Source organism: Didymosphaeria variabile (genome assembly GCF_027946475.1).
Source record: "Didymosphaeria variabile strain IMI 356815 chromosome Unknown scaffold_7, whole genome shotgun sequence".
NCBI classification, from domain to species: Eukaryota; Fungi; Ascomycota; class Dothideomycetes; order Pleosporales; family Didymosphaeriaceae; genus Didymosphaeria; species Didymosphaeria variabile.
This window is the reverse complement of record NW_026611626.1, coordinates 2,352,691-2,376,289: the sequence shown is the minus strand read 5'-3', so window position 1 is coordinate 2,376,289 and position 23,599 is coordinate 2,352,691. Positions and strand designations below refer to the sequence as shown.

Sequence of the window (23,599 nt, the reverse complement as noted above, 5' to 3'; positions counted from 1 at the left end):
CTAACCCCACAAAAAGGATCTCTGTGCTCCCGCTAAGATGCCACCTCCCGAAGACTCATTTCGGAAGTAAAATGACAATTGGCACCCCTTGAACGACCCCTTTGATACTATAGCATGCCATTGATGACGCCGTATGCTCAGTATGATCTCTCAGTATGGCGACTGCGCGGAGACTCGCCTTGAACGGAACGATTTAGCCAATGGCAAGCTCACCGAAGATATTCTCGCCTGAGCTGAAGCGCGCTGAAGCTAACGAATGATCTGCATAACGGGGGTACATCGTGCTGTTGACGGTGGAACCTGGGAAACGGCGTCCCTCGTACTCGGCGCACAGCTCTTCGTCAGGCCTCTACCTGGTACTTTGCCTCGCTGTACTCCGCCTGCTTCCGCGCTATAAAGTATGTAGCTGTCGCCCATGTCCTTTTGTCTCTTCGTCATCGGGCGCACTTCTACACTCGTTCATCATGAAGGGTCTTTCGTTCCTGGCCGTCGGCCTATTCTCCGGGGCCTTGGCCGCCACTATTTCGACGGACGCCACATGCGGGGGAACCAACAAATACACCTGTCTCGGTAGCACGTTTGGCAACTGCTGTAGCAGCGCCGGATGGTGTGGTTCCACCTCCGCGTACTGTGGAACCGGATGCCAGTCGGGTTATGGAAATTGTGGAAGCAACAATGGAGCTTCGAGTTCAGTGCTAAGCAGCACCAAGATCTCCTCCGCCACCTCAAAGACTTCGTCCGCCACTTTGTCACCGTCTGCAACCACGTCCGGCTCTGCTACGCAGTGTTTAAGCGGGAAGAAGGTGCCCTACAAGGTCTCATCGGACGCAGCCTATTCCCAGCTTGCAGAGCCCTATAACTTACGCCTGCCGTACAAGCCTGCTGTTATCGTTCTGCCGACAACGAACCAGCACGTTCAAGATGCTGTTGTCTGCGGCGCAAAGGCCGGCTTGAAGATTCAGGCGAGATCTGGTGGCCACTCTTACGCGAGCTTTAGCAGTGGAGGAAAAGATGGGTCGATGGGTAAGTCGACTTGGCGGGAAAAGTCACGCGATCGTAGCTGACGTTGTTCTAGTCATCGATTTAGAGGATTTCCAGACCGTCGCTTTGGATACCTCATCTGGCGTCGTTCAGGTTGGTGGTGGTGTGCGCTTGGGCAACCTTGCGGATGGCATTTACCAGCAGGGCAAGCGAGCTCTTTCTCACGGAACCTGTAAGTTCTATCCAAGTGTTGAAAGACTTCGTCATACTAATGCGTCCTAGGCCCTGGTGTTGGCATCGGTGGACATTCCACGCACGGCGGATATGGCACGACTTCGCGAAGCTGGGGTCTCGCCATGGACGCGATCATCGCTGCCGACGTTGTTCTCGCTAACGGTACTCTCGTCAAGGCTAGTTCCTCGCAGAACTCTGAGATCTACTGGGGCATCCGTGGAGCTGCGGAATCGCTCGGCATAATCGTCAACTTCTACATGCAGACGCGTGCTGCACCTGAGAGTGTCACTTACTTTGCTATCCCATGGACTGGAATGTTCAACAAGAAGGCCACCTTCACCAACGGCTGGCTGCGCCTGCAAGAAATTGCACGCAACTCTTCCATCATCGACAACCGCATCTCATTCGGCGTCTACCTCGACAACGCCGGCACCTTCAGTCTGTCCGGTTTCTTCTCGGGTACCGTGGACGAGTTCAACTCCAAGATCAAGCCTGAATTCCTGCGAAACATGCCCACAGCCGGCACCGCGACAGTCAAATCCTACGGTTGGTACGACTACCTCGTCCTTCTCGGCGGCAAGACCACGATCAAAGAGCCCACCGCAGGCTACGACGAGCACGACACCTTCTTTGCGAAATCGCTTACCGTCCCGGAGAAGGACGGCCTCTCAGCCGCTGCCCTCAACGCCTATTACGATTACATCAAGGCCGGCAGCACCACTTTCTACTCCATCATCAACCTCTACGGTGGACCTGGCTCCGCGATCAACAGCAAGGATACCAACTTCGCAGCTTATGGTGATCGCGATAGTCTGTGGGTATTCCAGAACTACGGCCAGGGTGCAGACACGGTAGATTACATGAACGGCATGAACAACGCGATAATCAAGGCGCAACCTAACACTAACTTCGGCGCGTATCTTAACTACGTAGATCCGAGCTATGATGCTGCCACTGCGCATAAGCTTTACTACGGCGACGCCTTGTATGCGCGCTTGTTGGCGTTGAAGAAGCAGGTGGATCCGCAGAATGTGTTTTGGAATCCTCAGTCTATTGGGGCTTGAGGGTGCCTTAGGTACGCGGCGGACGCATAGATAATGTTTACATATTGTTAATAGATTAATTGGCATGCAAATATTCTTTGTATAGCATTTCCAGCAGTATTAGAGACTTGACCCCATCAGTTCATCGCATTATGTGTGGTTATCTGGGAAAAGCCTCGTAAGTTCAGTGACACTGGATGTGCATTATACTGAGCCGTGTACTGCAAGAAATATTGCGTACCTATGTTACAATATCGTTCAATTTGATACATTCAACTTGATACAAAGGACAAGATGACAGCCAGACATGCAAGTGGGTCCTTTATCATCGCGAAGAAGAAAAGCTCCGCTGCATTAAACAAAGAGGCATTGATTCGAGAATGCACCACAAAGCCATCCCAACCACCAAGTCACAAAAGCACAAAGTCCGTCAATCAAGAAGTCTTGTGCATCATGGAAGATCTCGCTAATGGCCAGCCATTTCGTCTTCATGTGAGCACGTTTCCCATTGTCTGCAACGCCTTTATCGTCTGAATGTTCAGACCTCAGGCTGTCATACCTTCTTCCTAACTCATCATTTTGAGTATATGTCGATTTTCTTGTAGAGAATCTCCGAAGGTTGGATTTGCCATCAACAACGAAGTCCTTTACCATCGTCCTCACCCTCGGCTCGGCTCTCTTTGACACCAACGCAGCCCTTCCCATTGACAAGATTTCCCTTAGAACCTGGACCAAAACCTCCGGCGTACCCCTCTCCAACCCTACTGCTGAGGGTATCAAAGCGGGATTGGGTACAAAGCCCAAGACCAAACCGGTGACGAAGCGCTCTGCATATCCTGTCCCGGGCGGTGACGAGTCTATCATCTACTTGATGGAAGAGTTTGGCTGGGACAAGGGGCACGAGTTCGACACCAATACGCCGGCCGAGAAGCGCTCCGGAGGTGGCTCCAGCCTATTGTACCTCCTGAACAACCTCGGCGACAAAGTCATGCCCAATAAAAAGTACGGCGCTGGGGACGTCTGACTTTGAGACGGTGGCATCCTCTTTTGAGTTGGAGTAGGGGTCGAAGGCGCGTGTGGAGACCACTGTCGTTGGACCCTGTATCTTCGTCTGGAGTGATTGTTGTAACGAAGGGGTGCTGTGGTAGAAATTTCGAATCATCCTTTTAAAGTAGACTTGCTTTGATGGATATATATTGGTCGTGAACCTGTGTAACACTTTGAGGCTGATAAGGGATGTAATTTAGTCGCGACGGTAGTTGAATAACGAAGGTAGTGAGTTACCTTGCATTGTAAATCAGTATTTCCTTCAAATGTATTAACATGTTTAACTTTCAGAGTGTAGACAAGTTCAGTAACCGAGCCAGTGAATGTGTCGGGATAACATAGTCGTTCTGATCAATCTCAACTCCCAGAGCAGTTATCCAATTTGCAGATTGCGGTGCCGTCTCGATGATCACGGCAGGCTCGAAGTGTCGAACATATGGGGAACGATTGCCATCAAGACACAATTGCAGCTACTTAGTCCGTCTCAAGCTCTTTAGACTCAACTCGACTGCTACTTTCACTATGACAAGCGCATTCACCTCTAGCCATCCTACTTTTTCAACCTTCGATGTGGCCCCTGCTTCCCCTTCTCTAAACAATATAAACACCCACGACATAATGATGAAACGCTCTACACACCACACGCACAAGTCTCACCCAGTACCCATCATCAACAAAGAGTCTCATATCATACACCTAAAATACAAGTACACCGAGCAACCACCCCGACCTATACCCCCAACAACATCAGCTAACCCTATTAGTACCCTACCCGTCCACAATGTGCACCAAGATCTACACCCGCCACCGCCCCTGCCCCTGCCCTACGCCCTGCCTCTACCCCCTCGGCACGCTCACCGCCTGCCGCGCTTTCCTCGCCACAGGCCGCTGTCCTCAGAGCCGCGCTAAGTGGTCCGGAGCGTACGTCGACGTCCCGTGTAAGACTTACAAGAAGGAGAAGAAGGCGACGTTGACAATGCGGGGCCCGCGTGTTACCGGAGAGACGCAAGATGGTAATGGTGCTGGTCCTGAGCTGCGCGCTGCGCAGGACGAGGATGACGGGGAGGACGGCACGCCTGGCGTTGAGGTTGGGGATGGCTTTGGTGGGTACTCGCCTCATGCTAGTGATGAGAGTATCGATGGGGATGTTGAGGGGGAGAGTATTACTGGAACCGGAGAGGACGAGGATATGACTGAACCCGGAGATGACGAGAATACAACTGGAACCGGCCAGGACGAGGGTGCGGATAGCGGTAGTGGCAGCGAGCAGGTAGAAGGTGGTGGGTCGACTGGAGAGAGCAAGAAGGCTCGGAAGACGTTTGTCGACTATTATTGGGAACACAGCGGATAAATGAGGACACTAGCAGCGACAGATGCTGTTGGTAGTGGATGAGGAGGTGAACGTGATGGGTATATTACTTGTTTTGGTCTTCATAGGATCCCATATGGCGAGTCCGTCGACTTGATATGCGGTCGCGGATGGGCATGCTGAGGGTTGGAAGAAAGGCCCGGAAGCTGTGATCCCTTTGGCAGGGCGATGGTGTCTCCTGGATGCAATCTTCGGCTCCTCTGCACAGGCATTTGCGCGCTTGAATGTGAATATTAACGACCTTTCGATGTGGTTTTGCCTATTGCTCCTCCTTCTCTTCTACGTTCTCCTCTTGCTTCACTTCCTGCTCTGGTTCAGGTTCCGGCTCTGGGGGAGGTTGCCTCCATCCCTTGTACAGCGCATGTTCATGTTCGCCACATAGCCCATCCCACTTCAAGAGTTCTCCCTGATCAGCCCAGGCGTCTTCTCTCGCACTTTGCTTGCCATACGGCAGGTACGGTACCCAGTTGATCCCTTCGATCGTAGTGATGACCCCGCGATCAGGTTCAGCCTTCAGCAGCTTCTCCGCATGGGGAAAGAACCACATACGGTCCCACCACTCATCGCGGTAGTTCTTCAGGCCAGTAAAATGAATGATGGGAAACATGTTTTTTTGTCACCGTGTTGATGCCGAGGGAGACGTCTTTCCACGTTTTACGCTTCAGCCAGGCGTTGCCCCAGCCCCATTTGTTGAGGGCGCGGTACGGAGCTTTCGATTGCTCGACATCTTTGGGAAGCTTGAGCGAGAATTGATGGATTTCGTCTTTGGTGACGAAGGTGCGGGGCCTATCAAAGGTGGCCCACTGGAGGATATCGTAGAAGAGTGCAACCGTTTGGAACATGCGCGACTCGTAGTCGATGCCCACATGCTGCTCGGCCTTTCTCCGGTCTTCTGGCTCGGGAGTGAAAATGTTCGGTTTGACATCATCCGGGACAGCATCCGGGAGAGGGAACGTTGCGTTCTTGCCTGTCGAAGTCATGCGCACGAACTCTTGATCAGCCCACACGTCGGCCAGATACATCTGGTCTGAATTGCGTCCGTAAAACTCGGGGTCCCACGTCTTGTCGACCTTGTCCATGGTGGCCAGGAAAAGACGGCGCAAATCCTTGACAGGACCAAGGACGGTGCCGGAATTGAGCCAGCGGGGCCGTGTGTGTTCATCATCCTTGTCCGTCTCTGAACCGAACGCATCACGTGGCAGTGTTGACTCCGGTACTATCCAGCAGGCTGGCCGGCGGAAGTCGATAGGGTAGCATAAGACGTCGGGACCGAAGAGAATGGTATTGTACATGTTAATTTTCTTGACATGGTCTGCTCCGAATTGTTCTTCTAGCCGTGCGTTGGAGGCCTTGACCACCTCGTGGTAGCGTTGGAGCAGTACATCTGGGCCAAGTTGGAAGATGACATCGTACCCGTCGATGATCAGGACAAGGTCGTCATCACTCGATGCCGGAAGCGTGTCGAAGTAGCGCAAGGGAGCTCTGACCTTTGCGAGATGGGTTTCTGCGGCATCAAAGTCGCCTTCGCCGTGCCAGGCAAGGAGAACTGTTGGGGGGATAGGAAAGGACGGCGGCTGAAAGCACCAAGCGGCAGACGTTTAGGTCGTTGCCCGTTGCTGTTGTGAGCAAGTGGAAGCCACGCGTGTTGGCGGTCTTCTGGTTGATATCGGATGCGACGTCTATGTCAACATCGAATGTCTTCTCTGAACTGATCAAAGATGGACCAGACGAGAAAGAAAGAAATGTAACAACGGTGATAAAGACAAAGCCTGCAGCCACGAAGAGGGCTCTGGGCCGAGGCATGCTGAACATGGCGAGTGACAGAGGATAGATAGGAAGGGACCGACTGGACGAAAGCCCACAGGCCGGTGCGAGCACAGAGGCATGGTGTACGAGGCTTACGCCCAGGCTGTGGCGGCGCCGACAGCCGCTACCCTGGCGCGCCTAGATTCCGAGGCGCGGGTGCCGGGGTGGTGTGGGGATAGGGGCGCGTCCGCTGCCAAGGGGCGCATCTCGCTGCCCCGAAGAGGCAATGAACGATGATGGGGTTTTGGCCAACCACTCACCCCACGTGCAACACCATGGCAAGGCCGACCCCACCCTGCACGCGCGTCTCTGAATGCGTCCAGGAGAGGGAGTCGTCAGCGTCATGGGCGAGGAAATCATGTCGTCGATCGGCAGCAGATCGGTGTCTCGGTGCGACGGTGGTGTGCGAGCTTCCTGCGACGAGATTCACCTGGTTGCGACGTTCGCAGTGTGGAATGGTGGAATGACGCAGTGCCCAATGTATTGTGAGACTGCATCGATCTGGCTAGCTGTGGCTGGGACCCCGGCGCCGCTCCTTCCGCTGCCAAGCTCCGCCGCCCTACCGCGGCGTCTTTCCTCTGACCTCAATCGAGCTGTACCATGCCGCTCCACCCAGCGCCAACAGGATTCCCGCCCCGTTTACCGCGTTCATCCGGATGTTCCAGAATGCGGCGCCCAGCACTATCGTCAGGCACTGTTTTAGGTTCGCGCAGATGGTCATCGACAGCGCGCCTGCCAATTTGTTCGTCTGGAACGAGGCCACATTCAAGACAAACGCCAGTATGCCGTTACCCGCGACCGCCATAAGTCGGCCACCATCGAGCTGTCCTTGGCCCACGTAGGCCAGGAACTCTGAGAACTCGCCCGTCAGCACTGAGTAGAGGAGTGACTGCAGCGCAGCTAGCGGACCCATGCGAAGCAGCACCTCGTACGCCGGGAGCTTCAGCCGTCCCGTCATCAGGCGATTAGTCACCACCGTTTTGACAGCTGCTAGCACCACGCCGCTCAACGTTAGAGTAAAGCCCAGTGCGGTGAAGTGGTAGTCGCCGAATGTCGCAAGACCGACTCCGACAATGACCGGGACAATGGACGCGTAGATGGCAGTGGCGTACGTCCGCGCGTACAACACGCGATAGATGAGAATGCAAAACACGGGAGTCGTCGCTCTCATTACCTGGTGGAACGGTATCGACACCATTTCCCTGCCAGCCAGGTTAGTCTCAACGTCTCTGCTGCGGCACCGTTTCACTTACAGCGAGACGTTTGACATGGCGATGTTCAGTGTGAATAGCAGCGAAAACGTGACGAGAACGAAGTGTTCACGCAGAGTCAGTCTGCTCAACTGGAAGTGACCGAGCAGCAGCAGGATCGAACAGCCCAAGGCTGAAGTTCCGGTGTGTATCGCTGTGAGGATCCAGGGAAATGCAAACTGTTCTCGTCAGCTTCCGTACAACATCCAACAAGTTCAAGGACCAGCTACCGAGCCTAGAACCAGCTTGTTGTAGAAAGTCAGGCTCAGGTTGATCAAGAAGTACACCCCCAAATAAGCCAGTATTCGCGTCCGATTTGCATCCTGCTCTTGCTTCCGGTGTGGGACCTGGCCCTCGGTATCCGCCATCTTTTCTTCGTCTCTTAGGAGCGGCTTGTTGGGTTCGATATCATCCTTCTCGTCATCCAGCACAGCAGGATGCTGTTCGTTGTCGTTGCGCTCCATTTCCCCCGGAACGCGAATGATGAAGTCAGGACGGACGCGTAAAAGGTCGGCAATTCACAAATTTCGAGACTCACACGTGCAGACCTTCCTTATCGCCAATGACACTCCACTGCCCGGGCGGATGTGGTACGGCTAGCTCGGCCGGGTCACAACCTTGGCAATCTCCAATTTCGCCTGACGCGTCCGAAGCGGCCCCCTGTCTACAAAAGACGGTGGGTCTCGGTAAAACCGTCTAGCTTGCATTGTGGCTGAGGAGCCTATCACCAATGGCTGGTGCGTCGCGTGCTTTCTTTGTCCACCCGTGCGGTTGCGGACTGCCAGGGGCACACCAAGATGAGCATTGGCGCGTGGCTTTCTGAGCCGTCGACTCTATGTTGGGGCCATCTGCGGACCATTAATGGCCCGTTGGGCCTGCTGGGACATAAGGTTCCGTATTTCCGGGGCTGGAATAGTGCTATCGTACTCGCCGTCCTCGCAGCCTTGTTTTATCTATTGCCTTGCCGTCGACCTCACACGACAATGAGCCCTTCAATCTCGTTGCCAATGCACACGCAAAGGAGGAGTGACACGCCCATGGCAGCTTACCAGAACACTGAACGAAGCACCAAACCTATCAAGATAAGGAAGATATGCTGCATCGGCGCCGGTTACGTGGGAGGACCAACGTCAGCCGTTATTGCAAGCAAAAACCCCGAAATTCAGGTCACCGTCGTTGATTACAACCGTGAACGTATCGAGGCCTGGCAGACGGACAACCTCCCCATCTACGAACCTGGTCTTCTCGACGTCGTCCAAGCGGCACGCGATGCAAAATCCAAGCGTACACCAAACCTCTTCTTCTCAACAGACGTCGATCGATGCATCGCGGAAGCAGACTTGATCCTACTGAGCGTCAATACACCCACTAAGTCTTTAGGACGCGGTGCTGGTCACGCGTCAGAACTATCCTTCCTAGAATCAGCTGTTCGTAAGATAGGCGAAGTGGCCGAGAGCAACAAGATAATCGTAGAAAAAAGCACAGTGCCTTGTCGAGCCGCCGACACGCTTCGAGATGTCCTCTCCGCAACAGCAAAGCCCGACCTCCACTTTGAAATTCTTTCGAATCCCGAATTCCTGGCCGAAGGCACCGCCATCCCAAACCTGCTGAACCCCGACCGCATACTGATCGGCTCTCTCAAAACGCCACGAGGCCTCCAAGCAGCTCAAGCCCTCGCAGACGTCTACGGTTCCTGGGTCGACCTCGACCGCATCATCACCATCAATCTCTACAGCTCGGAGCTCGCCAAGCTCGCCGCAAACGCCCTCCTCGCGCAACGCATCTCCAGCGTCAACGCCCTCAGCGCAATGTGCGAGTCCGTCGGCGCCGACATCGACGAAGTCTCGTACGCCATCGGCCTCGACAAGCGCATCGGCTCGCGCATGCTAAAAGCCTCCGTCGGGTTCGGCGGCTCCTGCTTCCGCAAAGACATCCTCTCCCTCGCCTACATTGCTGAATCGCTGCACCTCTTCGAGGTCGCGGACTACTGGCGCTCTATTGTCGAGATCAACGAGTACCAGAAGGATCGGTTCACGAGGAGGATCGTGAGATGCTTGTATAACAGTCTGAGTGGGAAGACGCTTGCCGTGTGGGGTTTTGCGTATAAGAAGGATACGGGCGATACGAGGGAGACGGCTGCTATTAGTGTTGTGGATAACGTCCTTACTGAGGGCGCGAACGTGCGAATATACGATCCGCTCGTTAAGGAGACGCAGATTAGGCAGGAGCTGAAGAGCACGACGTCACGGCTTGACTGTGCGGAGAAGCAGCTCGTGGTGTGCGAATCGGCGTATGAAGCGTGCACAGGGGCGGACGCCGTCATTATACTGACGGAGTGGGATGAGTTTAGCAACCGAGGTGAGGTCGCGAGAAGGGACTCGGGTCATGGGAAGAAGACAGAGGAGAGGACTGGGAGGAAGGTAGACTGGGCTCGGGTCGCGGAGGTGATGAGGCGGCCGATGTTTGTTTTCGACGGGCGGAATATTGTAGATGCGGGGGCATTGGAGGAGCTGGGCTTCAGGGTAGAATGCATTGGAAAGGCGTAGAGTTAGCATTAGACCGTTTAATACCCCAATCCTTATGCATCTTAGAGATAGATAATCGACATTCATTTATCACTACCTGCTGTTTAATGCTTGTTGTGCATGCTTGAATCCGCAACGTGAGATGAGATGCCATCAAGATACTGTAGGTTCGACATCGTACTCGACATCCGTCCTAATAACGTACTTTGCGCCCTCGACAACGCCCGTCCCTTCGTGCAGCAAAGCATCCTGCGCCTCGCCGTGTGGGAAGACGGCCACGCTGCCCATGATGGGCTTAACGGGGTAGGCATTCAAGACGCCTTCTTTTACGCTCGGGATGAAGAAAGTAGTCTCGCCACCTTTGAAGTCGTCGTTGAGGTAAATGAGAAAGGTGTACAGTGAGGATTGCTTTGCGTCCCGTGGTGAGGCGTCATATTGGTAGGCGTCTGTAACGGGGTCGATGCCGGACGGGGGCCATGCGCCGTCTACGCTCTTCTCGTCAGTATCATTCTCATCGCAAAGCAAACATCTAGAAAACAAGGAACACACTCACCGATATGACACCTATACTCCGCCCCCGGCACATACCGATACACCCTAAACCTCCTATTAATTCCTCTCACCGTCTTCCCCTCTTTTTCCTTCGGCACAAAATCTTTCACTCTTTCCCACAGCGCATCGTGAAACGCCTGATCGACAATCCAGTAGAAGTTGTGCGCAAGCACGCTGGTGTCCTCGCCTTGTGGCCGCACCGGCGCGTCCGGGATGAACTCCATGGTCTCGCCCGCGGCGATAATGGAAGCGCACTCAGCGGGCGTGAGGACATCGCAGATGAGGCGGAGATTCGGAACCAGCGGGTGCTTGTGGACTGTAGTTTTGGGAAGAGGGCCGAGAGGGACTGTGTTGTCCTGGGAGGCAAAGAGGACGGCGGGGTGAAGGTTTGGTGGCTTCCGCTGTGGGCCGGGCGTTGTTTCTATAGCGCGGAATCTGGTTTTGAGATCTGGTGCGCAGGACGCGAAGATGGACTTGTCTTCGATAGTGTGGCGGATGTAACGCGTGGGCTCCGTGCTACTGCGTAGGTTCCAGGTTTCCTGGAGGGAGATACAGCCTGGGTATGCGTCGAGGCCGTGGGATGTTGTGTCCGTAGGACCTGTGACGCGCAAGATGGCATCAAGAACTTGGATCAGTTCGGCATTGTGCGAGTTCGTGCCTACGATGTCCTGGTCTGGTACTCGCACATGGATGGATAGGCCAGAGATTACGTCCAGGGTGCGTACCCAGCGGCAGAGGGCGCCTAGTGAGGGTGTTTCTTTCCGGATGCGCATTTCTGCGAGCAGGATCCGAGAGTCGAGATATCTTCCATCTGTGAGCGCGGCGGATATCCGTGCTGTGAGATTGCCGCCCTCTAATGCATTGCATGAGCGACATCTGGTCAATTGTGATGTCAACGGGACAACTTACCCGCAGCTATCATTCCGGTGGTGCTTGCCTGCTTGAAGGCATATACCGCTGTCCTGAGGTCTTTGCATGCTTTTGATTTGATAAGAGAGGGGTGCTCGGCCAGGGCTTGCAACGTCTCCACGGCAATTTCGACTTCCTCGGGTGAGGTAATCGCGTTAATGGTGGAGGGTCCATTCGTGGCTGACGAGTCTTGTGGTGGAGTCAATGGGCCTTTGGATTTTATGGATATCGATGCATGGGCATTGTTCCGCTTGCGTTTGGCCATGTTGGTGGTTAGTGGCGATGCGGTCTGGCTTCAGAAATAGGCAAGGGTGTTGTGCGCTAGGTATGCGTCTGCTATCTCCTGGAACAATTGAACCGAAATATCCTCTTCTTCGATCTTGAGAAAACGTTAATTGCTGGTTGCTAAGGGGCTTGGAAGAGTGGACATCTGAAGGGTAGGATCGTGAAATTTGACATCTTATCGATAAGAGGAACGCTAAGCCAGACTTGACAACGCTAAAGTGTCCAGAAACGCGGGGGTGGGGCAAGCGCACTTGACATGAGATGCGTTCCAAAACCAAGACAACTTGCGCCAATTTGCTCCACGGTATTTGCATCATCCTTCAAGCCGTGCTTCAGGCCTTGCCTGAAATCTGGTTAGTTGCAGTCCCCTTCAATACCTAGGCAGCCAACATGCGGCTGCTCCATTCCAACCTTTCAATGTTCCGCTGCTCTCACCCTAGTGAGGATGCTGGGAAAGCCCATTCTGGACCACACAACACGAAAGTAGTCGGCAACAGTTGCAGCCTTCCATAAGGACGTACTACTTCGTCTCGTCTCGGCATAACGTTGTTTGGCGATCCATCATGTACATCGGCTCCACAAGGCGGTGAGGTGTAGAGTTCGACACCGCCCGCAATGGCAGCGTGCTTTCGGTTTTTCCCCATCTGGATGGCAAAATTTCGGATGCTGAAGGTGACATCCCATCTCCAGACTCAGCCAGTACGCGCTCGTTGATAGTTTCGTTTTTCCTCTTCTTCAACCGCTTTCCCGCAATCTCTGGCAACGACGCACTCATGCCGCTAACTTTCGTGCTTTCCGGGAAGAAATGCGAACCACAGTTCCATGTGCTCTCATCAGCATCCACTAAGCTCCCCCGACATACTACTCCTCACCCGTTCTTTCGTACGCGTTATCAAGCATATAAACGTCGCAAGTCCCACAAGACAATTTCTGCACATTTTGGGGGAATTGGTGTGCCGTGAAGCGCTCGAGTCCATAGCCCGTTGCGGAATCGGAAGATGAATAGTACAAAGCATGCCAGGGACTTGCGACAGATGCTGCAATTGCAGGAGTACGCGATTAGTGGCAGGGACCTAGTGGGGATGGGGAAGGAAATGCACCAGGCCTTGCAGTGGCACGAGGCCCGGAGTGTTGCCGCATCTACCATCGGGGCTGTGTGTGCTATTGCTTGGAATGAAGAAGACTACTGCAACTATGACAAGAACGTAAGTTATCGGACTGCGCATATAAGCGAATAAAAGAAAAGCATGAAGCGGGGCTGCTAGTGTTGTCACAAAATATCGGCCAGCAACGACATCTTCTACTTATCCGCTTCCGTACATGGGGTTTCACATAGCACCATTAGTGCTAATACTACCTGCAAATTTCTGCAGATGTCATACTCTCGAAAGTGAAGTCGAAGAGTCAACAACCTGTCGCCAATGCACCGGTTCTGGCGGGCATCGTCGTGACCCTCAACGATCAAACCATCACTACTCTAAACCTCAAGCGTTGAAAAATCCAACAAAAACTGATACTGCCTCCGGTTTGTCAAACAAAATTGAACATCACGCTGTGCAAAGACGCTGTGGTCAAAAGACTCCCTGTGGAAACAATGGTTCAGTTGCTAACAGGAATAGCAAATTATCAGCAATTCCATCCACTAACAAAGATACGCCACAGTTCCAAATCCAAACGGACTCATTCGAGCTGACTGGTCCGCGGTAACAGAGTTATCCGGTTTACGGTGATGTCAAGCTGATTGTGTCTCAGGGGTACCCGTGGGAGTTGTCTCTCATTTGAAACATTGCTTACTCTTCTCCAATTGACCTAGCTCGTCGCTGTCAGACTCTGCTTTGCATCTCCTACCCGCCCAAAGACAAGAACAAATCCGTGTGCGGAGCTAATGGTTTCCTGGAAACCGCGCGCGCAAGCTTTGTCGCATCCTGCGATGTTTGTGAAGATACTTCGATGGTATTAATAAGGAGCTAAGAAGCCACCAGAACAGTTATCATTGCAATCCGATTCATCTCTCACAAGTGGCATATTTGAATTTCCTTTGGTCGACTTGTATCTCATTGACACTTGCTTCACTTACCCGTGTACTTTTTTATCGCTCGTTTGTTGATGATGAGTCAGTTTGGTGGTGGAGGTCGTGGCGGAGGTCATGGTACAGGCCGTCCTGGAGGACAGGATGGTTGTACGAACTGTGCCCTGGCCGACCATACTAGACCAGATTGTCCATACCCCGTAAGAGTGTGCCGAGATCATTTGAAGGGACAATGTAGACACGGGAGCAACTGTAAATTCAATCACGTTGCTCGACTCAACCACGTTGCTCGACTCCCGCCGCCTGCTCCAGTCACACAAGACGACTCCATTCAAACTGAACTTTTCGATCACAGAGACAGCTTCCAGAGCAAGAAGTTCCAGAGTTCCATCGAAAAGGAGAAGAGCCAAGCCGTACAGCAGGACGAGATTATCTACGAACTTCGAAAAGAATTCGCACAAAAAGACAACCTTGTTCTCACGAATCACTTCTGCCTGGGTTTGCCTGATGAAAAGAAAAATCCTCTCCACCTTTTCGTAATAAGTGGTATCGAAGATGAAGTCGAAGCGGACATGGAGATGAAGAGCACCGAGCAATCCGGAAAATCAGCACAGATGCAACGAGATAATGTTTCGCATGCGATTCCTAGGCAAGAAATCGTTGGAACTTCTTCAACTGCAACATCACTGCAAAATCATGCTACCAGTATCCCTAATTCGGTCTCTACGAAACCCTTGCCACGCGGGCGGAAAGAGCAACTATTCAACAAACTGGTCGAAAAGTGTTACACGCTTCGCAAATACAGAATGGACTACGCCACCGATGGAATGAGGTTCATTGTAGCTTGGAAAGACATGAAATCAGACTTCAAAAAGGAGCTCTCGCAGTCCGATCCAGAGTCCGATGTGGTATTTCAAACGACTGTCGATTTTCAAGAGGGGAGACAAGTAAAGCATAAGACTCTGAAGGTTCATTACAAGAACACGATACCTATTTCGAGGTTGACTGAATCCTCTAACGGTACAAAGCCCTACTTCACTGTCAACTCGAAGGATACCCAGTCTGAAATCTCTCCCGATCACGCCATAAATTTGGTTCTTGCAAAAGTTGCAACAGCGTCATCCTCCAACGTCTTTCGGATTGGTCGCAACAAGATCTACTTGGAAGATACGATGGAACGTCTCGCGCCTGGCATGGTCGCGTACAAGGGCTTCTTCTCGACGGTGAAGGTCGGAATGGGTATGCCACTTCTCAACGTTAGTTTGGCGAACAGCGCCTTCTGGGCGCCTGGCCCTTTGATTGCTTTTCCCCGTAATCGGGCCATAGGTAGGAAAGTCAAGGTCTGTTATGGCAGGGAACGCATCAAGACAATTCATGGTTTCGGATTGTGTCCAAAGCAACAGTTGTTCAGGTTTGAAGAGTACGGGCAGGAAATTGAGATTAGTGTTCTCGAGTATTTGAGGACAAAGCCTGAGATTCCGAAGAGGCTCTGGCACGAACTCAATGCCTCGGAAAACCATTGTGTAAACACACAGCCGAGAGGGAAGCAACCGGAATGGTTTCCGATGGAGCTACTCGAAATCGCGAAGTATCAACCATGTGGTGGCAGGCTTTCAGGAGATGCGACAGCCCGCATGATCGAAATAGCCCGCACAAGCCCTTTTGAAGGCCTGCGACGAATTGTAGGTCATGGACTAAGGTTGCTGGGAAATAACTCCGATGCTTGCGCGCAGTCAACTTTGAACAGCGCCTCTATTAGCATTCAACCCAAGGTCCTAAAAGTACCCGCCCGGCAACTTCCAGATCCAACTGTTCGTTATGGCGGAGGTGGTAACGCTCAGATATTGCCGAATAAGAAATGGAACCTCGCTAGAAAACGATTCTGCGACACCACAAATACCCTTCCGGAACAGTTCCTCGTCTTGGTCCCCAATATCGCTGGGAGATTGAGCATATCTAGAGACGATGCTTCGGCATATGGTCTGGGACTTGCAACCGAAATGCGTAACACTGGTATACGGCCTCGCGCAAACGTAGAGCCCCAAAACTGGTTCACTTGCGAATTGATCGATCTCAACACCCCAGCGGGACCCGAAGAAGGATTTCGAGCTCGCTTGCGGCAGCTCGACAAGAACAAGTTGGTCGTGTTTGTGAACCAAAGCAAGGACTCCAGCAACTCCATCTATTTCGACCTCTTCAAGCGTGTTGCAGAGCAGGAATACGGTCTACAAAACGTTTGTATTACCCACGCAGCCTTGGCAGCCCAAAGGAACAAGACACAATACTTCGCGAATGTGGCGATGAAGGTCAACTTGAAGCTTCGCAACTATAACCATGCTATCGCTACAGTGAATATTCAACGGGGCACTTCTGAGCTCGCTGGAGTGAATTTGAACGATACCATCGTTTTGGGTGCAGATGTCACTCATACCCAGAAAGATAGCGATCCCGGGTCTTTCTCTCTCGCCGCGCTCGTTGGTAGCATAGATGGAACCCTAGGCCAGTTCTACGGTTCCATGACGTATTTAGACCGAGATTCAGAAGTAAGTAAATTTTCACTCCCCTCCTGTATTGACATTGAACGGATCTAAAGAATTTCAATAGGCCATCGCATGGAATAACATGAAGACAATGACACAGCAACGTCTCATGGCCTTCCACAAAAAGTCCAACCGTCTTCCTGCGAACATCCTATTCTTTCGTGATGGTGTAGATGAGGGGCAGTATGCCCGCGTAAAAACTATGGAGGTGGAAGGTGTGAAAGCGGGCTACCGAGCTTTCGCTGAAAGCATCGGCAAGCCCAAGGAACCGAAGATCACGACCGTTATCGTGACAAAGCGTCACCACACGAGATTCTACCCTTCCGATGTTTCCAATGCTAGCGATGCAACCCGGACGAACAACTGCACACCTGGAACCTGCGTGGACTCAGGCGTCACGCATCCCAACTATTTCGAGTTCTACCTCCAATCACATTATCCACTTCAGGGCACTGCTCGGCCTGCGCGTTACTTTGTCCTCGAGAATGGCATGGGATTGACACCACGGCAGCTTCAGAGATTTACGTATGAGCTCTGCTACTCTTACGTCCGCGCCACGCTTCCTGTGGGTTACGCACCTCCAGCATACTATGCTGATCGGCTTTGCGAACGTGCTCGTAGCTACTTCTCTGACTTTCTCAAGTCACAAGATACCGCTGGAAGTAACTGCGATGACGCTTCGACCCAGGGAACAACATCATCGAAAGAAGCGCCATCCGCCACGGCAAAGACATCTACCAAAGACACACAGGTAGTAGAGTCATTCGAGCCTACTGGCAAATGGAAAGACAGGTGGGACATTCCCAAAAACCCCAACGGTCCATGGCACCAAAACCTCAACGACTCTATGTTTTGGATGTAAGACTTTAGGCCTTGAATTTGCATGGCACTCTCTTCTTTCCCCATTCAGGACCTGCAAACTTCCTTATGTTTCGTCAGATCCACCAGATTATTGACCGATCCGACCGGTACTTTCTAGCTCTCATTCCTCGCACCTTCAAGTTCTACAAGGCTTACCTTGCATGATTATTTCATTGCCATTATTGCTACTTCCGGCGTTTCCCATGACCTAGCTTTCATCTGGAAGAGCGGCGGATCAGAGGAATATCCTATCCTTTCATTAAATGTTGCACAGTCCTTCCTTCGATGTCATAGACTGGTTTCCTTCAATATTATAGACTGTTTTACTTGGCTTTTATGGGTTGTTCTATTTAGATGCAATAGACTATTTTGCTTCAGAATTTTATCTTGGTCTTGCAAACGAAATGGCTTATGTTCCTCTTTAGGTATTCTGAAAATCGATTTCTCGCAACTTCTCGAAAATCGATCCTTCCTCACGACTGACCTCCTGATCTCTTTACAGAGGCCTTCGGGAGAATAACTATTGTTTTCACCCATATGCCGATGAATATTAATCGTCTTTCGATATATACGCGCCGGGATGGGGAACGCTTCTACCAAGCTGACTCTTGATATAGAATCTTGGACTGGGTCTCCAAAGACTGGGCTGCCGAAGGTCCCGACGGCTATATCACTAAGCAAACCAGTTTGGTATAATTGCTCCGCGGCACGTACGAAGCTGCATCCATAGCTAGTTCGAGTATAAAATACAGATGAGTATGACCTTCATCTGCAATGTTGGAAAGCCGAACATGTCCTTTTCGAAGCCAGCAGAGCCGAAACTGCCCGAGATCATTGCTGATCGAGGACTAGGAGCGAAAGCAAACTATATGCGCATGATTCTTCACGACTACCCCGACGAGCAGTGTCGCGAGATTCTGTGATATACCTCGGCTATGACAGAAGATTTCCTTTTGATCAACGAAGTTGTGCTCCCCGAAGTTGGCGCAGCATGGAGAGCGATGCAGATGGACATGGCTATGCTGAATGCCTTGGCGGGTAAAGAGAGATCTGAGAGGAAATGATGTGCGCTATTGAAATCGGTGGGATTGCAGATCGTGAAGGTGTGGAAGTACACCGAGGAATGCGAGGATTGCATCGTCGTTGCGAAGCCGCAGAATTCTACTTGGGGTTAGCTGCAGTGATACGGCTATGTACCATATGCAGGTCGCCTCAGCTGCCACACAGGCGCATTTTTAAGTGTTTCGTCGATGATGTTCGCGATGTTGAAAGCGGTATTGGCGTAGTTTAGCTCGGTTCCGTACTGTAAAAGATATTCTTTGATCTCAGAAACGAAGGCAGAGTTGACATTGGAGCGGTCTATGTACTTGATAAAGGTGCCGAGACAGTCAAAAGTCAGAAGGGGCATGCTGAGCTGGGTGATCATTAAGTGCACTACAGGCGAGGTGGGTAACCTTTCAACAAAGTTGGACCCTGGACATATCTTCCAACTTTCAAGCCTATAAACTCTTTACGCCCGGGTACCAAAAACATTAAACTGGTCATAAGAATCTCATCAAGCTAATCAAGTCTATGCTTAGACTAAACATGCGCGAAGAGTTGACCAAATTGTCAAAGCGATAGCGCGATCACCGCGTGCAGTCTTTACAGATATCAGAGAATTCTTGTCAGCTAGACACTACTTGAAGCTTGTGGCAGCTGTCATTCAAGAGCGTGCCACACTTGAAACAATGTTAAGCAAGGAGGCTATTACGCGCGGCTTCGGTGATATCGAAGCTATAGCTCAATCGGCATCTCCTCCTAGGATTTGGAAAACTTATTATTATGCCCTAGCGTAATATAAAGGGAAGTATTCAAAGAAGATATAACTTGGGGACGCTGGGCGTAGGAGTTTTACGATCTGTAGGCACTTGGCATGTAAGCGCAATAGAGATACGTGGTGCGCGTACATCAAAGAGGAGCTATTATAGCGCTACTATGCACTAGAGGTTACAAGCCCACATAATAAAGATAGCAGGGGTTTTTTTAAGTGTGATGATGGTAAAGAGCATTTCTTTGGCCTAGAGGTGTAGATATGCTTACGGAGCTTATAGTAGGTAAACGCAATCGATTCTCTATGCATACAAGTGCTGCTCTCAATACTAACCTCATGTTACTCCCGATCCCGCAACAGACACACCTCTAAGTAGCCGCCTGGAGTTACTAATATGCATCGCTTTGTAGAATCGATGGGATAAGCTCATGCGTGTAAAGAAACTAATAAGAGGGTATCCTAAGGTAAACAAGCACAATGAAGAGCTCCTCTTTCCCTCGTTCAGTCCTCCAGATATGGGTCCACTGCCTCCACGATTCTTGGAATTCCATCCTTGCCCCCTGCACTCCTCAAATAACCTTCCGTGCACTTCTGGCGTGTCAACCCTCCAATCGCAAAGACCACATCGTTCCTTGTCTCTTTGTCATTGATCCTATTCGAGCGTGAGAGGATGTAGATTCGCGCCAAGTCGTGATAGAAGCGGACGACGGCGGGTTCTGAGGAGTCTTCCAGCTTGTAACTCAGGTTGGCCATACGGCGCTGTACGAAGTCGATGTAGAGTTCTGCATCCTGAACACTAGCTCCTAGTGGAAGATCAAGAATGGTGTTTTCGGTGCTCCTGTAGGAAGCACTCCATTTCCCACGGAGGAATTCTGAACGGAAGACTAGTTCGAGTGACACTCTGAACGTCTTTTGGCTCGGCCCACTACCGGCACGGATCTGGACGGCTCGAATATCTCCCATACTCCTGTTGAATATTAGCGCCATTCTAATGTTCACTTGGGCGCGTTGACCTACTTTTCTCCGGACTTGTCGAAGTGTACCTTCTTGCCCGATGAGGGCATTCTGAATCGAGGCTCGACCTCAGTATCCTGTGCCTTAAGCTTTATATCAAGCTTCGAGGTCAAGTTTCTGGGCGAGTATATATGTATCCTCGACACTGTGGTCGAGGAAAGTCTACCGACGATGCAGTGTTGAAATGCTTTCTGATTGGTGGGGATCGCGTGAGGCGAAGGGTCTGATGATTCTGAGTTAAAGCAAGAGTTCTGAGGAGAGCGGTCACGTATTATATAATCCCCCGTAGGAGCAGTAGAGGCTCGTGAGATACACGGACCCCTGGGTTGAAAAGAAGCAAGGACCATATTAACAGGGCATTAACCCTCCGAGTCTATGCATCAGCACGTGAGAGAATGTCCCATTATAGTAAAGACTCTGCCAAGTCTACGGGTTAACAATGCAGGGTTGAGAATATAATCCCAAGAACGAATCTAGCGGACTTTATAGAGTCAATAGTGTATTAGACAAATGCACAAATTGCTGTTTGTCAGCAATAATTAACTCTAATACTTAATTCCTGCTAATTGTTAGCGAAAACACGAGTAGGATCCGAGTTAATGGCGCAAATTAATCAGTCTAGTCAAGCTTGTGGTTACACATCTTCTAGCAAGTACTATACTAGGATCCAACTCGCAAAGTGCAAACGCACCAGTATAGTGGATTGACTTGCCATGGAAGTAGTAAGCATGTCAGGACTAGATTTCGTTTTTCAACCTGAAGTCGTGTTGCAAATTCCTCTACAAACCATCTCATTGTGTTTGGCTTGGATGGAAACGCGCAACGTAAGCTTGTAGGCAACTGAGCCTACTACGATAGAAGGCCAGTATAGGTTACGTTAGACGTATTAATAAGGACGACACAACTAGTAAGATCGTTTCAACCCTGTGTCTCTCAAAGCATGTCGACCAGAAAGTGGATCTCGACAATAATGTTGTATCGTTATGCTTGGACTGTTGCGGCCCTGCTTTCGTCTATAAGGATTCAAGATACAATTCAATTCAGAAGAGTCATCGCCAGATGCAGATGATGCAAAGTTTGACTCCTTTCCGTCCCCATCCATCGCACAACAGAGGAGTCCTGATCTCTGCTGGATATTTTCATCCCCATGAGGTCTCCCGGCCGGAGCAGTTGCCAACGATGACAGCGAGTATTGATATACTCCTGAAATTACTATCAGCCAGGTAAGTTCTACATAGAGCTTCGATTGAAGGAAGTAGCGCACCATTATCTTGTATCTTGGATGCTGTGGGATTGCTGGTATTTTCCACGCAACACCTCCCTACTTGGTGCGAGACGCAGGATTCATTCGAGATGACAGATCTCCTATGCTGATCGCGAGTCACCTAGTCTTGCGAGAGAAAGGCGGGCTGTGTGTTCAATGTCACTTCAGGTGAATCGAAGGAACAAGTTGCGGATAATTGACTGCCCAATTTCTAATTTTGCTCTAGTTGCGTCTGGATCTGACACAATAAAATTGAGTCTTTTCGAATAAGTGGAAGATAAGCGGCATAGTCGTCTGCATCAAAGAGACGCAGGGTTGCCCGATAGGATTCACTCTGGACGACAAAAGCCAGTACCCCTTCAAACTATGTTTAGAAAACACGCCCTGAGTGCATAGTACACGAATAGACAAACATGTTATAGGAGTGAAGCCTCGAATGCCCCTAGAATCAGCTATATTATCCACCAAGCATGTACAGGTACACGACAGGCTACCAATTACCTTCTCTTTGCATTGGAGGTACTAGACATGGATTATTGAGTTCATAAGCGAGTGACGCTGATAACCCATTGCCCTTCGGCAGCGCCTGATTCTTAACGTCGCCGGCTCCCCCACCCCGCGGGCGAATCTTGTCCCATCTTCCTGGCGGTTAAATCTGGTCAATGTACCTCTCAATGCCATGCTCGACTGCGATGTTCTTGTGCAACAACCCCGCTTGAACTCGCGTAGCGATGATAATGTCTTTGAAGAACTCCGCAAGGAGGTCGTGGGCCACTGAAATCTCCCAATTGTCGGCGCCTAACCAGACATCTACAAACAATCGCCGCATCGGGTCGTTATTATAGGTTCCCTCATAGACCGTTCTGACTGCCTCTTCGTCTGGGGCCAACCAGATCTCCGAATCGACATTTACTTGTAGTAGATCAAAGACGCGCCTGCACAAGGATTTAGTAGATGAAAAGAATTGTATACAGGGAAAAGATCTAACCGGACAGTGCATGTTTTAGTCGTGGTGTCTTGAAGCTTGTTCGCCAGCACGTAGACTTTGGCAAGATCCTTATACTCTTGCTCCAATTGATCCATGAGCGGTTCATTCGAATCATGTGGCAATTCCTTGACGTAGATGAACTGCAAGTACAGACCAACCGTGTACGGATCATCCTCGGACATCTCAATCGTGCGGGTGTCCGACTCGAGCCAGTTCCCGTTCATTGCGTTGCGGAAGAAGTCAGAGCGAGCGAGTATAGTTTCGTGGGCGACGAACGTCTCTTGATGCTGCACCTTACCGGCACGGATTCGGACGATGCTGGACTCCCTGAAGCTGCGAAACATTTGTAAACCACCCGATTAGGATCTAGGCGGTGACTTACCTGAGCGCTGCCGCATTCACGGGAGAATCTGCTTTTGGTGTTTCCATATTGATTGTACAATTCCAGGGATGGCTGTCGCTGGTTGCACGTTCGGATGCTGAAGCGCGCACACCGACCTGGTCACAGCTGCGAAGCAGAGGTAGTTTGAGTGGGGAAAAGCCTGCGCGCACCGTTCCTCTGTCTGGTTGTCTGGCCTTGTTTGACTTGAAGGATAATGTGAGTGTGTTGTTTGCCGGTAGAGTGAGAGGGCACCGGGCACAACAAATTGAGAAGGCGCGTAAGAGATTGGGACCACAGCACGCGCTAGTCCGAGATTGGAGGACAGAGTGAAGGAAGGCGCGAACGAAGTGTCAACATTCTACATTCAATATACAAGAACAGTGATGTGTCTTTTGAGCTACTGGTCTGTTGGTGAAAGTTTTTGAGGTCGGTCAAGTCGAACTTAGGACAACAAACTCGACGACCAAAGGAAGTCTAATCGAACCGAAGATCCTGTAAGCTTTCAATACATACAAGCTTTACTATTCTTACTTGATTACGCTTTCAAAGGACATAGCTGTGAGATACAAGTGGACGTCAAACCTACAAACCACCTTCCCAAGGATTGAATAATATCCTTCGAAACACGTTTTAGCAGGTATATGAAAGCGCCCTTGTAGCATGAAAAGGAGAAGAGGCACGAAATCTCTGAAGTGCAAAAGCATCGA

At 51.1% G+C, this 23,599-nt stretch overlaps 9 protein-coding genes across 9 annotated transcripts; 5 read left to right on the top strand and 4 right to left on the bottom strand.

The window, feature by feature from the left end:
• Nucleotides 1-464: 464 nt before the first annotated feature.
• N0V89_009926 (uncharacterized protein) lies at nucleotides 465-2,279 on the top strand (the record flags this gene model as incomplete). The annotated part of the gene is made up of 3 exons (XM_056218672.1): nucleotides 465-1,023; nucleotides 1,076-1,213; nucleotides 1,264-2,279. The coding sequence occupies 3 exons, from the start codon at nucleotides 465-467 to the stop codon at nucleotides 2,277-2,279; spliced, it is 1,713 nt and encodes a 570-aa protein (XP_056067937.1).
• Nucleotides 2,280-2,565: 286 nt separating this feature from the next.
• On the top strand, nucleotides 2,566-3,282 carry N0V89_009925 (uncharacterized protein; the record flags this gene model as incomplete). The annotated part of the gene is made up of 2 exons (XM_056218671.1): nucleotides 2,566-2,571; nucleotides 2,902-3,282. The coding sequence occupies 2 exons, from the start codon at nucleotides 2,566-2,568 to the stop codon at nucleotides 3,280-3,282; spliced, it is 387 nt and encodes a 128-aa protein (XP_056067936.1).
• Nucleotides 3,283-4,086: 804 nt separating this feature from the next.
• N0V89_009924 (uncharacterized protein) lies at nucleotides 4,087-4,656 on the top strand (the record flags this gene model as incomplete). The annotated part of the gene is made up of 1 exon (XM_056218670.1): nucleotides 4,087-4,656. The coding sequence occupies one exon, from the start codon at nucleotides 4,087-4,089 to the stop codon at nucleotides 4,654-4,656; it is 570 nt and encodes a 189-aa protein (XP_056067935.1).
• A 277-nt stretch (nucleotides 4,657-4,933) lies between these two features.
• Nucleotides 4,934-8,194, bottom strand: N0V89_009923 (uncharacterized protein; the record flags this gene model as incomplete). Its single annotated transcript, XM_056218669.1, has 6 exons — nucleotides 4,934-5,194; nucleotides 5,280-6,178; nucleotides 6,222-6,382; nucleotides 7,080-7,682; nucleotides 7,734-7,909; nucleotides 7,961-8,194. 6 exons carry the CDS (start codon nucleotides 8,192-8,194, stop codon nucleotides 4,934-4,936), a joined length of 2,334 nt encoding a protein of 777 aa, XP_056067934.1.
• A 543-nt stretch (nucleotides 8,195-8,737) lies between these two features.
• On the top strand, nucleotides 8,738-10,276 carry N0V89_009922 (uncharacterized protein; the record flags this gene model as incomplete). Its single annotated transcript, XM_056218668.1, has 1 exon — nucleotides 8,738-10,276. The coding sequence occupies one exon, from the start codon at nucleotides 8,738-8,740 to the stop codon at nucleotides 10,274-10,276; it is 1,539 nt and encodes a 512-aa protein (XP_056067933.1).
• A 132-nt stretch (nucleotides 10,277-10,408) lies between these two features.
• Nucleotides 10,409-11,981, bottom strand: N0V89_009921 (uncharacterized protein; the record flags this gene model as incomplete). The annotated part of the gene is made up of 3 exons (XM_056218667.1): nucleotides 10,409-10,740; nucleotides 10,809-11,660; nucleotides 11,717-11,981. The coding sequence occupies 3 exons, from the start codon at nucleotides 11,979-11,981 to the stop codon at nucleotides 10,409-10,411; spliced, it is 1,449 nt and encodes a 482-aa protein (XP_056067932.1).
• A 2,129-nt stretch (nucleotides 11,982-14,110) lies between these two features.
• Nucleotides 14,111-17,432, top strand: N0V89_009920 (uncharacterized protein; the record flags this gene model as incomplete). The annotated part of the gene is made up of 2 exons (XM_056218666.1): nucleotides 14,111-16,573; nucleotides 16,635-17,432. 2 exons carry the CDS (start codon nucleotides 14,111-14,113, stop codon nucleotides 17,430-17,432), a joined length of 3,261 nt encoding a protein of 1,086 aa, XP_056067931.1.
• Nucleotides 17,433-19,745: 2,313 nt separating this feature from the next.
• On the bottom strand, nucleotides 19,746-20,308 carry N0V89_009919 (uncharacterized protein; the record flags this gene model as incomplete). Its single annotated transcript, XM_056218665.1, has 2 exons — nucleotides 19,746-20,211; nucleotides 20,262-20,308. 2 exons carry the CDS (start codon nucleotides 20,306-20,308, stop codon nucleotides 19,746-19,748), a joined length of 513 nt encoding a protein of 170 aa, XP_056067930.1.
• A 1,863-nt stretch (nucleotides 20,309-22,171) lies between these two features.
• Nucleotides 22,172-22,854, bottom strand: N0V89_009918 (uncharacterized protein; the record flags this gene model as incomplete). The annotated part of the gene is made up of 2 exons (XM_056218664.1): nucleotides 22,172-22,457; nucleotides 22,511-22,854. 2 exons carry the CDS (start codon nucleotides 22,852-22,854, stop codon nucleotides 22,172-22,174), a joined length of 630 nt encoding a protein of 209 aa, XP_056067929.1.
• Nucleotides 22,855-23,599: the final 745 nt, after the last annotated feature.